Genomic DNA, 16,264 nt, shown 5'->3' with positions numbered 1-16,264 from the left:
AAAAGTAAAAAGACAGAGAAAAAGGGTGGAGGATGCAGGAAGGATAATTAGGTAGAGAAAATAGAATTGCACATGAAATAAGAGTTAGTAAATTGCAATACTTGACACCAATATTGAGCAGGTTGCACAGTGAGGTAAAAGTATTATTTCTAACCCATTGATGTTTCTCTTGACCATTAGAAAAGTTTAAGTGTAGACAATTACTGGGATAATCCCAACTGAAAGAGTGGAAGGGAAGGGGAGTGGGTAGAGTAAGGAGACAAAAAACGGGAGTTTTCAGTCATTGGATATTCTTAGTAACCCGATTCTGCTAGTATCTAGAGTTACGGCGTAATATATCTGGCCTTATTTTTGTCATAAGGCTGTTATAATGGTGACCGCGAGCCGGATTGGCCCTGTGTCACCTGAAGGTGCTAAGTAAGTGAGGGTGCGGGCGCTGCCCGTAACCATCTATTTGTAAAAAGTAAAGGTCAGTGTCCTTGCTGTGGAAGGTGCACAAATAGTATGCATGCTCAATTAGTGTCATGGACCGCCGTCTGCGTCCCTTCTGGACTTCGTGGTCCCTGACACATAGGGGATTGAACTCAGTAATCCTTCCAACATGGCCGCTTGATGCGGAACGCTGCTTGCCAGTCTCTGCGTTACACGCTCTACGTTCTACAAAACAGACACGCCCCTGCGGCTCTTCGCGTCTCAACGCTACTGCTCACCATAGCTGGACGTGTGCCACCGGAGTTCGCTTGGGGCTATTTTTCTGATCTCTCTATTCCCGGTACCTTGATTCTTCCTCCTTTTCTTTCATCCCTCAAACTTACCGAACTTCCTAGATTTTTGCCCGCGCTCGAGCCTTGGTTTCCGTGCCTCCACGCGCGGACATTGTTCCTTCCTGGTTCCGTCCTGGACAGTCTGAACGAAGCACGCTGGAATCCGAAGACCTGCGCACGGGCTTATATAAATTCCGGACCATACAGAGGAAGTCACAAAAGAAGGTTGCAAGCAAACAGGAAAGACAGGTGAGAAGGGGAGAGACTTGTGACAGATTGAGATGCCTACAAATCGATACGGATACAGGGATGGAAGCCGCGGTTCAAGACCTCATGCGAGGCATGCAGGAACTCACCACAGAAGTTCAAAACCTTAAGGCTGAGAACGCTGCCTTAAAGCAGCTGGTATTGTCTCGTGATTCTGCTACCAAGGAAAGAGTGTTATTGGGAGGAGTGGTGGACATATATGATGGCTCTCCAAAGACCCTTCGTGCCTTCCTTGATTCATGCTTGGTGCATTTCACCTTCAAGCCCTACTACTTTTCCACCCCCAGAGCAAAGGTGGTGTTTATGATATCACACCTCACTGGTAACGCACTAACCTGGGCAACTCCCCAAGTCAATTTGGGCGACGCCCTCCTGGATGATTACAATGGATTTGTGGAAGCCCTAAAGGCCATGTTTGATCGTCCTGAGCAGGTTTACAGCACTCAGGAACGTCTACTTGATTTTCAACAAGGATCCCAGGATATTCTCACCTATGTCACCCGGTTCAAACAACTTATGAAGGAAGCTGATTGGTCCCAAGAGGCTAGCTTCACTCTCTTTCGCAGAGGCCTGAATGAAGAAATAAAGGACGAGCTAGCTAGGGTAGCTCACCCTAATTCCTTCCAGGCCCTCTTGGACCTTTCCTTGCAAATTGATTTTCGAATCCAGGAAAGAAAGGCGGAGAAAAAGAAGTCAAAATCATCATTCCAAAAGGCTGTCATAGACCACCCTTTCTAGCCCAGAACCCACAGTTTCTCTGACCTCAGATCCAGAACCCATGCAACTGGGGGCATTCTGTGGACCCATTACCCCACAAGAAAGGATGCGCCGTATCCACACTGGTCTCTGCATGTACTGCGCCTCCGATAAACATCTTGTCAGAGAGTGCCCTATTGCTCCTCCACGGCGTTCGGGAAACGCCAGCTCCCGATCCTAGATGGGGCACAGTTTCGGGAGAATGATGTCTGCTCCACATCAATTCCATCCTTGAACTCTCCTGGACCAAATAAGCTTGTGATTCTTCAGGCCTTTCTATCGCCGTCCAAGAAATAAACTTATCCCATTCTGGCATTAGTGGATTGCGGAGCCATGGGTATATTCATAGATCATGATTGGGTCACTACTCACAACATTCCACATGAAACACGAGAGACGATGCAACCAGTAGAGGCAATTGATGGAAGACCCCTATCTTCAGGACCCATAACCCTTCAAACCAAAGAGATCCTACTCTCTATAAATCACCATCAAGAGAGGGTCAAATTTGACATCATAAGATCTGCCCACTATCCAATGGTTCTAGGCATGCCCTGGCTACAGAAGCATAACCCCTACATCAATTGGGCAGCAGGCTCCTTGTTTCTTGGTTCTGAACACTGCATGTCCCACTGCTTATTCCTGGACTCCTTACCAAAGTCCTCTGAAAACTCGCAAGAAATCCAGCAAAGTCCAGTCACTGTCTCTAACATCATCCGAATTCCCAGGGCCTATCAGGCTTACACAGATGTATTTTCGACTGCCATAGTTCAAGCTCTTCCTCCTCACAGACCTGAGGATTGTGCCATCGATACTGAACCTTCAGCAGTGATCCCTTTTGGGAGAATGTTTATTTTATCAGAACCTGAAAAGAGGGCCCTCTGGGAATACCTGGATACTAACTTGGAAAATGGCACTATACAACCATCCAAGTCCCCGGCGGGCGCTTCGTTATTTTTTGTTCCCAAGAAAGATACCAAGTAGCTTAGACCATGTCTAGATTACCGTGGCCATAACCAGTGTACTCTCAAGGACCGCTACCCATTGCCTCTCATCTCGGATATCCTGGAAGCAGTAAGAGGTGCAGTAGTATTCACAAAATTAGATCTCAGGGGTGCCTACCATCTAATTCGTATAAAGGAAGGTGACGAATGGAAAACAGCCTTTAGAATACCCTTTGGCCATTTTGAATACCTGGTTATCAGACCATCCACCTTATGGCGATTTTGCGATTTGCAAAAAAATCGCAAAATTTGCCATTTCCCGCAATTGCCGCTATAAATCATTAAATGAGCGCGAAAAAGACACGTTAGCTTAGTGTGTCTTTTTTCGCACTCATTTAATGATTTAGAGCGAACACAGCTGACTGCTGATTGCAGCAGCTTGAGGGTTAACACCTCCGGCTCTGCGTTGCAGGCCCAGGATTGGGGGAGGGTCACGCAGGCCTGGGAGCTGCACAGCATTTGGCTGTGACCCCAGGCACCTCCAAGGCTCTTTGAGTGCCCGCCCTGCCGAGCTGACAGAGTTGGTGAAGCATAGCCAGGTAAGCACTGGCCTGTCCGCTCATCTGCCCCCAAGCACCCAAAGAGGCCACTGGACTGTTTTCATTACTGGCGCTCGACAGGAAAGTAAATTACTTTCCTGTCGAGTGCCGGAAAAGAAAGCATAAACTTAATGCTTTCTGCCGCTCGTCTACAATTGGTATCATGCAGCCCAGCCTCAGGGCTGGGCTGCATGATACAAACGCTCGTAGCTGTATTTGTTTCAAATTGCTTTACAATTATTGTAAAGCAGTTTGAAACGAATACAGCTACGAGAGTCTTCAATTGGTATCATGCAGCCCAGCCTTCATTCAAGGCTGGGCTGCATGATACAAACGCTCGTAGCTGTATTCGTTTCAAATTGCTTTACAATTATTGTAAAGCAGTTTGAAACGAATACAGCTACGAGAGTCTTCAATTGGTATCATGGGCTGCATGATACCAATTGTAAAGCAATTTGAAAACGAATACAGCTATGAGCGTTTGTATCATGCAGCCCAGCCTTGAATCAAGGCTGGGCTGCATGATTCCAATTGAAGACTCTCGTAGCTGTATTCATTTCAAATTGCTTTACAATAATTGTAAAGCAATTTGAAACGAATACAGCTACGAGCGTTTGTATCATGCAGCCCAGCCTTCCATCAAGGCTGGGCTGTATGACACCAATTATGCACAAAATTGGGTGTTTAAATTTATGAAAGGCAAATGCCATTCGTCCTGTGCAATTTTGGTGGTTATGCAAAGCCAATTTAATGATATATGCTTATTTCACCTTGATATGCTAGTTTCTGATGACATCACATGCCATTGCATTTGTTGATGAGTCCCCCCACTTTAATTTGTAGGACTTGACCCCTGGTAGTGTTGTGATGTCATTTCTGTTCGTGGGTGTGTTAAGTCACCATGTGTGGGTGGCATAACCAAGGAATGATGACCACCCAAGAGAGTTCATTGTTTGGCTAGGTATTATGGGCTTGCAGTTACTGCCACTGCATTGCCCCTGTGTCTTGGGCCTCACGGATTCCTTCCATGGAGAAGTGTAGAGTTGTTCCCCCTCTCTCCTGGGGTCATAGGACAAGCAAAAAGCAAACCTATGGGCTTCAACCAGGGTTACACTTTTGAATTCAAGCCTATCTGTTTATTTGCTTTCCACTTGTCTGCTGGAAGTAGTGGCGCAGCACCATTTCCATGGAGCTGATCAGGCAATATCCCCCTTCCCCCACCACAATCCAAAATGTTAGGCTGTGGTGACTCGACATGGCTGTCCTACAGAGCATGGCCAGACAGAACACAACATTTTGTTCCTCACTAACAAAAGCCTTGCAATTACTTGGTTTTAGGCTAAAAAAGATGTTAAATGATATATTTTTCAACATTAGAAAATGCCGCAAAAAACGCAGTTGTGTGCCGCAATTTTTTTCTTTTTTGTGCCGCAAAATTTTCCATTTTATGCCGCAATTTTCTGGAGGGTCTGGGTTATGCCCTTCAGACTTGCTAATGCCCCAGCAGTCTTCCAACGTTTTATGGACCGGGTGTTTTCTGACATGCTGTTCCTCTTCGTCATTGTATATCTGGAGACTTACTGATATACTCCAAGGACCATCTGAAACATGACAACATCTACGTGAACATAAGCTCCTGGCCAAACCCGAGAAGTGTCTTTTCCATGTATCAACTGTTCACTATTTCTGATTCGTTCTTAGCCCAAAGGGGATTGGAATGGACTCCTCAAAGGTAGATTCCATTCTATCCTGGCCCGTTCCAACTACTGTAAAACAAATTCAATCCTTCCTGGGGCTTGCTAACTTCTATCGGAAATGTATACCAACCTTTTCAGAGATTGTACATCCTATTGTTACATTACTAAAGAAGGATACCCCCTTTCAGTGGACCTCAGCCCAAGATACGGCCTTTCAACGGTTGAAGTCGGAGTTGACACAAGCTCCCATCCTAGCTCAACCCGACATTGATTACCCTTTTCTTGTGGAAACTGATGCCTCCAACTACGTCATCGGGGCCGTCCTAAAACAGGAACTTGATGATAAGTTAGAACACCCCATCACCTATCTTTCTCGCACCTTGACTCCCAGTGTAACTTATTATTCCGTCCTGGAAAAGGAACTGCTAGCCATCCGCCAAGCCTTCACTGATTGGCGTCATCTTCTCCTGGGAGCCAAACACCCGGAACAGGTCCGCACAGACCATCGGAATCTTCAAGTCCTGCAATCCCTAGAATGTAGAAACAGTCGTCAAGCCCGTTGGGCCTTCTTTTTTGCTCAATATCAGTTTCAAATCCATCATGTCCCTGGAACACACAACATAATAGCCGATGCCTTGTCCAGCCGTCCTGATTACGAAACCATTGAAGATCAGACTTTTCCGAAGGTGTTTCCCCACACAATATTTGTTGCCCAAGCAATCACCCTCCTGGAGGATATTCGAATTCAAACTCAGTCCTCTGAAACCTGGAAGGAGTTTAAGAGAAGCAATTGATGGAAACTCAAGACAAAGGACGGATATCTGTTCAAGGACAATCGCTTGGTCATCCCCACTCCGGGACTGCGGCTAAATATCACAAGCCTATGGGCCTCATTACGTGGTAGGCGGTAAGGGTTTACCGGTACCGGTATTTTACCGGTACCGGTAAATCCTTACTGCCTTACTACGAGGTCCCTTTGCGGGTTGGGGAATTTAACGCCTGCTTTTTGCAGGCGTTAAAAACCAACCCGCAAAGGGACCCAGGGAGCTAATTACGGTACCGCAATTTGCGGTGCCGTAATTAGCGCCTTCCCCATTCCCATTATGCCCTATAGGGCAAAAATGGGAATGGGGAAGGGCAATGGTGGAAGGGGGAATTACTGCCCCGCCAACCTTGGAATGGGGCGGTAATTCCCCTTTCCACCAAGGCGGTGCCGGTATTTTACCGGCATGAACCATGGCGCTAATAGCGCCATGGTTCTCGGCCTACCGTGTAATGAGGCCCAGTGTCATGATACTCTTCATTCAGGACACCGTGGCATCACCAACACCCTCTGTTTAATACAAAGACAATTTTGGTGGCCGAGGATGAAAGAGGATGTCGGATTCATATCCAGGCATGTGCAGTCTGCAATCAGAACAAACATGATAACAAGAAACCGGCAGGTCTACTGCTTCAACCAGCAATACCACCAAGACCCTGGGAATTCATCGCCACAGATTTTATCGTGGAACTACCATCATTCAGGGGATACACAACTATCATGGTTACCATTGATTTGTTCACTCATATGGCTTATTTTACACCTTTATACAAACTACCATCCTCATCTGAACTCGCCGGAATCTTCCTGGAAAACATATTCCGACTTCATGGGCTACCCTCCAAGATCATTTCTGACCGAGGACCCCAATACATATCCCAGTTCTGGAAACAATTATGTCGTATACTGGGAATCCAACATGCCTTGTCCTCAGGTTATCACCCACAGACCAATGGAGCCACTGAATGTGTAAACCAAACTCTGGAACAGTATCTTCGTTGCTTCGCCACCAAGGTCCAGGATGATTGGTCACTCTTAATCCCTGTGGCTGAATTCGCTTACAACAATTCGGATCATTCAGCTATCAACACCAGTCCTTTCTTCTGTAGTCAAGGATTTCATCCTTCAGTTCTACCTTCCATTCTCCCACACCCTACCCCGGTTCCTACGGTTGATTCCTGGATTGAAACCCTTATTAATGTACACAAAGAAGCAAAGGAACACTTAGAAAAGGCCCGAAAAAATGTTAAACATCATGCCGACTCCAAAAGAAGACCTGTGCCCTCTTACTCAGTAGGCGATAAAGTCTGGTTATCCTCGAAACTCCTTCCTCGACATCTGCGACCAAATAAACTGGCTCCCAGGTATTACGGGCCCTTTTCTATAAAAGAAATCATCAATCCAGTGGCCTTTCTACTTTGGCTACCAGAATCTTGGAAGAGGATCCATCCTGTCTTCCACACCTCTCTGTTGAAACCATATGTTCAGCCCTCTCGAATTGCTCCAAGATCAACCCCAGTGATTATCAATGACCAACTCGAATATGAGGTTTCCAGAATCTGTGACTCTAGATACTGACGTGGTCAACTACAATATTTGGTTGAATGGAAAGGATACCCTCCCAGTGAGCGCACATGGGAACCCGTGTCAAATATGAATGCTCCCAAGCTGATTTGAAGATACCATCTTATACATCCGGACAAACCCAGAGGAGCTGGACTTCAGAGGAGGCATACTGTCATGAACCGCCACATGCGGCCCTTCTGGACTTTGTGGTCCCTGACACATAGGGGATTGAACTCAGTAATCCCTCCAACATGGCCGCTTGATGCGGAACGCTGCTTGCCAGTCTCTGCTTTACACGCTCTACGTTCTACACAACAGACACGCCCCCGCGGCTCTGCGCATCTCAACACTACTGCTCGCTGTAGTTGGACGTGTGCCGCCGGAGTTCGCTTGGGGCTATTTTCCTGATCTCTCTATTCCCGATTCCTTGATTCTTCCTCCTTTCCTTTCAATCCCTCAAACTTACCGAACTTCCTGGATTTTCGCCCGTGCTCGAGCCACGGTTTCCGTGCCTCCACGCGCGCCATTGTTCCTTCCTGGTTCCGTCCTGGACAGTCGGAACGAAGCACGCTGGAATCCGAAGACCCGCGCACAGGCTTACATAAATTCCCGACCATACGGAGGAAGTCACAAAAGAAGGTCTCAAGCAAACAGGAAATACAGGTGAGAAGAGGAGAGACTTGTGACAATTAGTGCTCGTGATCCTAAAGAGTCCACGGCCAATAAACGAGCTTAGCTTGTGCCGGAATTACAAAAATGTGTGCGCTCGCGCATAGAATGTTGTTTTGTGTGTCAAAATAGAAAGTGACATTAATAACGGGTGCGCTAAAATCTATCCTTCACATGCGTCCGTGTGAGTTAAGGTCGCATCTACACGTGATTGGTTCTCGAGGTGGGTGGGCTATCAGAGCCCTCAAGGGTTTACCTGTAAATACTGTTCACGCGTCCCGCGTCGGTGTAAAATGGTGGAGGAATCCCTGCTTGCTAAAGTGTTTAAGAGGTTGTCATAGGAACCTGGTCCTTTGTTTGTTTTGGAGATAGCTGTCTGCGGTTGTCAGCCATGTTGGAAGGTGCTTCTGGGTTATATGTTAAGTGGAATTGAATCTGTAACCTGATTCTGCTGTAACACTGTGACAATAATTATGCTTTTTTGTTACAATCAACACAAGAAACACGACCCATTGCGGGTTACAGTTTCAATTCCACTGAACATATAACCCAGAAGCACCTTCCAACATGGCGACAACCGCACTTTAATGGGCTCGTATTTTGAGGTAGCTAGGTTGATTGTCATAAGCCGTTGTCTATTTCCTTCTAATGATCGTCATACACGTTGAATATATCTCTCATAAGCAAGCTTGTATGTATTCTTTCTACCTTGCGTTTCAGCGTATTTTGAGTTATTGACAAGTGAGCCACTTCATTCTTCTTTGTGTCCATAAGTACTGCATCATGGAGTACATGTTTCTTTTGGTGCTTCAATTACATCGTCATTCTTAAGTATTTTCATATTGTTTCAGCATAGGTTCTCATATTTTCTTTATGTCATTCTTTTACCGTCTTCGGACTTTGTTTTAACGCACATCCATTCTGTTCATGGCTGCATTTCGACAGCTCGGTAACGTGCATCTTTCTTGGTAACTTTCCTCCATTCTGTCAGCTTGCGGGTGTACTCTAAAGGTTTGTCTGAGTGCATATCATCCCTCATACACTCAGCAAGGTGCAGGATCATTGCAATTTTTCAGGCATGGGATCCCCATCATGGCTCTTTGTATATCATCCCAATATGATGGTGGCGAGGGGGCGGGACCAAGGAGAAGACAGGTACCCCCTCCTCTACAAAACGAAACCCAGGTGGTTGAGTCACTTCAGATTACTCACTGCTTTCCCAATTAATCCATCATCTCTCATCAGTCCGGCCATGAGCCAAAGTCTTCTTATCTGTAGTTGATCTTGTAGCCTGCTCATTGTTCTGGGACATTTAAGGGAGTGTAGCACATCACTATCTTCATCCAAAGCTTAATGAATAGCCCTGGTTTCGACTTCTAAATCACATGTGAGGAGACCACAAATGTGTCAATTTTGACCTTATTATTTACTGGTATTTCATTTAATTATACTGGGCGTTCTTGATCCTCTTGGCCTCTAGAGACTTGCTCACTACATCCTCTATAGACGTCATGCACTTTTAATGGTCCAATACCTGGCTTTTACAGATGTTTTCTTCTTTAATCTAAGAGAAATATGTCTCTCGTTCATAGCTTATACATCTACCTCCCCTTGTGCCTTGCAATTATTCCTCAAAATGGCCTCATTGATCCCAGGCCAACATAGACTCCTCTTCGTTTTGCACACAAAGCTATTTTCCAGCTTCTCCTGATTCTGCAGCCTTGGTCTGTCTCTGAGCTATCCTTAAGTACATATTTCTCTCGTTGCTTCGGTTACATCATCTCCCAAAGATTTTTATATCATTTCAGTATGTCTTCATATATATTCTTCATAAAATCACTCTATCCTCTTCGGATTTCACTTAACGCTCCATAATGTCCAATGGTGTGTGCTGACATTCTTCTATACGACATCCTTCCACTCTTTCAGTGCGAGGGTACATTCTGTATGGTTGTCTGAGTGCATATTTTCTCTTGTACACTCAATGCTGTATAGGGACAATGCAACGAGTCCCATTTACAGCTCTTCTCCTGCTGTTCCAATATGACGGCGGTGAGGGGCGGGAGCTAGGGAAAACTCGTCTATCTGCTCCTCTACACCTCCTTTTCTCTTTCTTCTTCCCTCTCCCCCTCCCCTGCCAATGTTCCCCCTCTGCCTCTCGACTGGCTGACTGGTTCCTTCAGATTCTTACAGGGCACCAGGCCCCCTCTGACAAGTATAACCCTGCACTTGTTCTCCTCTGAACCCCCCCACATGCAGTGCCCTTGGGCTACCTCCCCCTTCACTAGCCTGTCTGGGCCTCCACCCCCTGAGCCCTTCCAGCCATGTCCCTTGCACTTAGCACGTGGACCTCTGCCTCTGCACTCTCTTCTCCCTGGGCGCTGTCCACCTGGCCTCCCCTGGCACTCACTTAAAACTCTGGCACCTCCCCTACATCCCCTGCACTTCTGCTTAATGCACTTGCACGATCCGAATGTCACAAGGCCTAATAGGACCGTTTTGTTTTGTCATCCCCCCCCCTTGTCTTGTTGCACCTTGAAACACATTGTATACAGGTGCATTATGAAAACCAAATACATTTTAAAAAAGGGTTTTCAAAATGGAGGCATGTGTATTATTTGGGATCTGTTGGAGAGAAAGGAGGATATCCAATTCGTAGCTGAGTCTGTGATGCCGAGTGTGTGAAGTCTGTCAATGAGGATGGAGTGGTCAATGGTGTTGATTGCTGCTGAGAAGTGGTCATTATATATTAAAATCACAGAATAGATTCAGAATTATTCTGTGACTAACATTTCATCACTGTTCACTGGCACCTCGTGCTTCATATTATGCGTCATAATGAGAGAACCGATTTATAAATGTTTTGTTGAACAATGATTCACTCATACCTATCACATGAAGCAGGCATTTTCCTTTGAAATCCTTGCATCAGTGCAGACTGCTTTTCTCGTGAGATTATTGTAAATCAATTCAGTTTACACACTTCAGCAGCAGGAGTTAGAGACATTGCGAACAGGAGTAGTCAAGTGGCATAGGACTTTAGGCATCCATTATGAAAAAACGGCCTGCGCTTTCCCAGACCATGGAAACGGAATTTATTTTGAACCAATTTGTGCTTCACTAGGGAGAAATGATACCTGACGTGGCTTATATCAAAATAAACCAAATCCTGATGCTAATTGAACTATAAAATGATATTGCATATTGTTTTCACTGTTGTTGAGATTATCATTGTATTCCCTTCAGTTAGACGCAGAAGGTGATTTGTTGTCTTCTTTTCTTCATCCTTTGTCCTACATGGAACAATGACAGATCCGGAACATCTCTGTGATGGTGAATCAGCTGGAAAAATATGATAAAAATAATGTGCTGGCCGTGCGGCGGGAAATAGTGGCCCTGCGGAAACGTCTGGAAAACTGTGAGAAGAACAATACAAGGCCCACACCACCTCCTCCTCCAAGCTATGGTGACTATCATGTTTTTTTCTGAGGCGCCCCTTCAGCTCCTTTAATTATTGTTGTTCACAGTCTATCACGCACAACAAAAATCTGTTTGCTATCACCTAGATTTATGTTTTTGTGGCCTCCTACACCAGGTATGGAATGTTGTCTATTTCAAAGCTGTCAGTAGGATTAGTGCCCTCTACATTTCCTATCTCTTCCTACTCTACCATGCTCTACTAGTTCAGCATGAATGCTCCAAGTGTCCATAAAGGCAAAGGACAACTTGAGTGATTGAGCCCATTACTTCCTTTTGCATTATGGGTAACTGGCTAGCTGGCAGTAGTCAGATTATAACACATAAAACAGGAGCTCATGTTGCTCCAAAGTGTAATTTGGCGGCGGGAGCCATTACGTGTTGACATACACGTAAGCGACTGCCCGCACCCACATTTTCATCATGCCGGACAGCATTTACTTTTATTTGTCAGCATGGCAAGCAGCGGTCACAATAACAATTCAACGCTGCACAACATACTTGCATGTTGGGCAGCGTTGCATTTTCATTGTGAACACTGCTTACCATGCAAACATGGTAAGCCATGTTCACAATTACTTATAAACACTGTCCAACATCAAAGCATGGCAGGCAGTATGTACAATCGATCCCTATGGGGTCAGCCAACTCTATGCTGGTGCATAAAGCTGGAGGTCCCCAAAGGGATCGCCAGCATTTGCGTCAGCATTAAAATCCACGCTGGCGCAAATGCTGGAGCATTTGTATGGGGGATAGGAAGGGAGGTGGTGGAAATGCATTTTGCGTTCTGCCCCTCCTCTCCACCATAAAAATGATTGAAAATGAGCTGTAGCTTGAATGGAAGGTGTTAAAGCCTTATTCAAGGGTTTTACGCCTTCCATTTACATTACGACTCATTGGAACATGAGCTCCTTAGTGTAGGGTTGTCTTAACGCCTCACTAACAATCAAGCCACATCAGGCACCTGGTATGTTTATAAATGGGAAGAAGAACCGTGCTGTGCCCTAGAATATTAGGTGCACGTTCAGACAGCACTCACCTGATTGTGTAGACAGGCTGATTTACTTGGAAACAGCCCACTGTGAAATGGTCCAGACAAATCCCCAGGGAAACTGCATTCATCCAATTTACCAGCCCATCTAAAACTGCCACCCATAGAATACTCCCGGTGCCAATCCTCCACAATGTTAACAAGACTGCAAGTGTCACATAGGCACACTGGGTAGAGGAGCAGCATGGCACAGTGATACAATACCATAACAATGTACAGATTAACTATATCTAGTTATGAGGTGAGGGCAATCAAGACCATCATGGTTGTTGTGGGGCCCGGCGAGGCCCATTGAGCCGGCCACATCAGTGCTGGGGTGCCAGAACCTTGCTGGGTTGCTGGGATCACCCGGTCTTACTGTGGTGCAGGGTGGACCCTGATGGGCTGTGCGGACATGGGCCCAGGGTGTCATAGAACCCACGGATGCAGGATGCATCCGGTTCATAGAATGGCCTGTGCGGACCCAGGCCACCATGCTGGCCGAAGGGTCCCGCGGCAACAAGGCCTGATTGCACGATATGGGCCTGCATGCCCAGAGTGAGAGACAGACACAGTAAATCCATTGTTGAAGTCTGCCGCCGTTCTAATCCACGTGTGTGCAGGGGGCTCATTTTATTAACATCCAGTCATGACACAGTCATGAAACATCTTAAAGGTGCAGAGCACCACAATGGACATGTACATAAAGAAGGAGCGAGTGATAATACATGGAAGGTGTACTATCACTGACCTATCCTACTCTCAGGAGAACCACCCACTCCATCACCACTTTCTCTATCCATAACTCATTTTATGAGAGGTTCTCAGCTGGTATTCTGCCTACCTGGACCCCATAATTGTTACTGACCCCTGTTGCCAACCTGTTGTCTCTGTGGCATTCGTTTAGCCAGGGTGTGACACCTTTATTGCCCCAGGACCAAATCTACCATTCATGCCACAGTTTAGCTGTGTTGATAGAGCACCAGGTCAGCTGCTGACGAAGGATATTTGCTGGTTTAAATGCATTAAAACAGGTTTTTGCAGAACTGCGAATGTTATGCACTTTATGCGTAAAAGCATCGGCATGCTTGGTCAAAAAACAATCACGTGCATTTTTTCGTTAAGTGTGAAACAATCAACTATTTAAGTGCTCATTTTATAAACTGTAGGGGATTGGAAAATGACATTTGCTAATAATTCCAGAACCTACATAAGTTAATTTGAGAGCTCTCCTTTAGTATATTTTTATGAAATTAGAGGTAGTCCAGTGAGAAATGTGGGCAGTGGTGTGTCTGCACCTCTGGCTTTAAAATGTTAACACCGAACAGTTATTTTTCATACTGAGTACTGTTATGCTGCTGAAGAGTAAACATGTGCCTATGTGTGTATAACATTTTATATATAGCATGAACCTAGTTACCAAGCAATGGAGAGTTATACCAAAAAGGGTGAACACATAGAGAGAATGCCAGGTAGAACTGGAGTAAGGAGGACCAGTTAAGAGGCGTACGTCCTGCCTTGTTCAGGATGCACGCAAGAGAAATAAATGTATCTGGATTCATTTGTGGGGCCCCTTCTCAAGACCCACATATACATGGTGCAGTCCCAGCCTCCAATGGCATTCTGGCTACACCACAGCTCTGTAGCAAAGCAATGCCACATTGGACAAAAAAGGAGAATGCTATCGGATGATTTCCCTGAAAGGAGGAAGTCCACACAAAAGCCAGTGTAAGGTCCATTCTTTTTGGCAACCAACAATCCTCTACAGCTACAGAGGCCCAAGTAATTCCCCCTATCCGTACCCCAATGTCAAGGCTGACCAATGGAACCAACACATCGATCTCTCTATATCCTCGGTAGTGAAGCAAGGCTGCAGATTAGACAACATAAAAGACAGCGCATGCCTGAAATGTTTTCCTCAGAAGAACAAAGTTCATTGCATATAGAAACTAGGAAAGGATCTAGCCTTTCTGGCTACCATCGACCCACTACTACAAATTACCAAGCTTTTCCACATGCCTGGGTTCAGCTGTTACTTCTGACCCAAGAGGCTGCCCACCTGAAAGTCTTACCCTGTGCAGCAAGGCAAAACAGCAGATTGGCCATACAGTGACCACATGACAGGATCTCAGCGTGCATTCAACAGAGGGCCTAAGGTGTTCATCCCAAGCAGCTGGTAAATGACAGTGGCTGTTTCTCTGTGATCATTCCCTACCCTCCCATCTACTCCCTTGGTTAGGATCTGCAATGCAGCCTTCGGGGTGAGTTTTGAACAGCCCCATACGTGCCTTGCACTCTTCCCTGTCCTCGTATGCCCCTCTTGTCTCTTCATCAATTGATCTGGAAGGCAGCCTTTGGGCTTAGCTGTGACCATCCCCATGACCTGCTCTGACTCCCCTGCGCTCTTTCCTCGCCCTCTTCACTCATCCTCATCACTCAGTCAGGATCCGGATTGTAGCCTTGGTGCTGATTTATTAATTTAAATTTATGAAGCACATTCACCAACGTGCTGTACAAAAATGAGATAAACTTGAATACGAGTATTTACAAACTGATCAAACATGAAGGATAATTTCATTTAATTCAAGATGAAGAAGATGGGTTTTAAGGGAAGCTAATGAAAGCATAAAGAAGGTAGCCTGATTTATACTGAGAAGATCCTAATGGGGTAAACAAGACTATATATGAACAAAAAGGTCTGGTCAGTGGTAGTGTGGAGAGGGAAAAAGGAAAAGAAAGGAAGCAATAAATGCTATTATGTTTTTGGTGATTTAACACACGGGTACATATATGGCGTTGCAAAGTTCTTGTATTGATTCCAAGAAAAATGCTAGATACCCAAAAAGTTATCTAGAATCAAACATGAATCATCGTCAATCGTGCAAAAATCAACAAGAGTGATACGATTATGAAAAAACATATTTCGATGTGTAAATACAATTACACAAAATACATGCCAAAACATCCCACATGTAACAATCAATGACAAAAAATGTAATTAGTGCAAACAATACAAATATGGTAGGGGACAGTATAGTGTGCCTATTCTTTTGATTATTGGATGGAACCATGTTTGCCTGGCATGTTTCAATCCCCGGATGTCGGTGTGGGATCTTCCTCGGCGGCTCTATCAAGATTGAGATGGTGTGTGATGAACAACCAATTGCTTCAGAGTAAGGTACGTAAGGGGTATCTTGGCCACAGACCTGTGGTACAAAAACAGTACATCTGACTAAGTATATTGTTCTTTACCTCTCAGAACACTATAAGTCAAATTATTATGAAGTTAAAGAGTGTTCAACTCCAAAGTGAGGGCTTTATCAATAGTCTGCTGGATTAAGTAAATATGTTGGATACAGAACAATGAATCTTGTGAGTCATTGTTGACCAGGACCTAAAAAGGACAAAGACATATAGTGACGATGTGGCCTACATCAGGATACATATGTCATGCTTCCGTATGTGTTTCTGGTAAGGTGGAGCTTACCTGGTTATCCTCGGTGGTTAAAATTTGACCCGGCTATTGACTATGTTGTTAATAGAGTGTCTGTAGAAGAGAGTATATATGCATGAGGTCAGTCTGGCAATCACAAAGGAGTAGAAGGCTACTGAGTAATTAGGGTGTATGTAGAATTGGGATCACCTTGAAATCAGGAGAAGTAGCTCACAGTT

At 45.3% G+C, this 16,264-nt stretch overlaps 1 protein-coding gene across 4 annotated transcripts in view; it reads left to right on the top strand.

Moving 5' to 3' along the window:
- The window catches only part of LOC138566764 (olfactomedin-4-like), a 664,524-nt gene that overhangs the window by 568,463 nt on the left and 79,797 nt on the right, over positions 1-16,264 (top strand). For all 4 annotated transcript variants that reach the window (XM_069644409.1, XM_069644407.1, XM_069644408.1 and 1 more), the window contains one exon: positions 11,398-11,551. In XM_069644409.1, coding sequence (XP_069500510.1) covers positions 11,398-11,551 — 154 coding nt within the window. The remainder of the gene's footprint in view (positions 1-11,397; positions 11,552-16,264) is intronic.

Source organism: Ambystoma mexicanum, chromosome 2p, assembly GCF_040938575.1.
Source record: "Ambystoma mexicanum isolate Mex_15411 chromosome 2p, UKY_AmexF1_1, whole genome shotgun sequence".
Taxonomy (NCBI): Eukaryota; Metazoa; Chordata; class Amphibia; order Caudata; family Ambystomatidae; genus Ambystoma; species Ambystoma mexicanum.
This window is presented reverse-complemented; position numbering and strand designations above follow the sequence as displayed.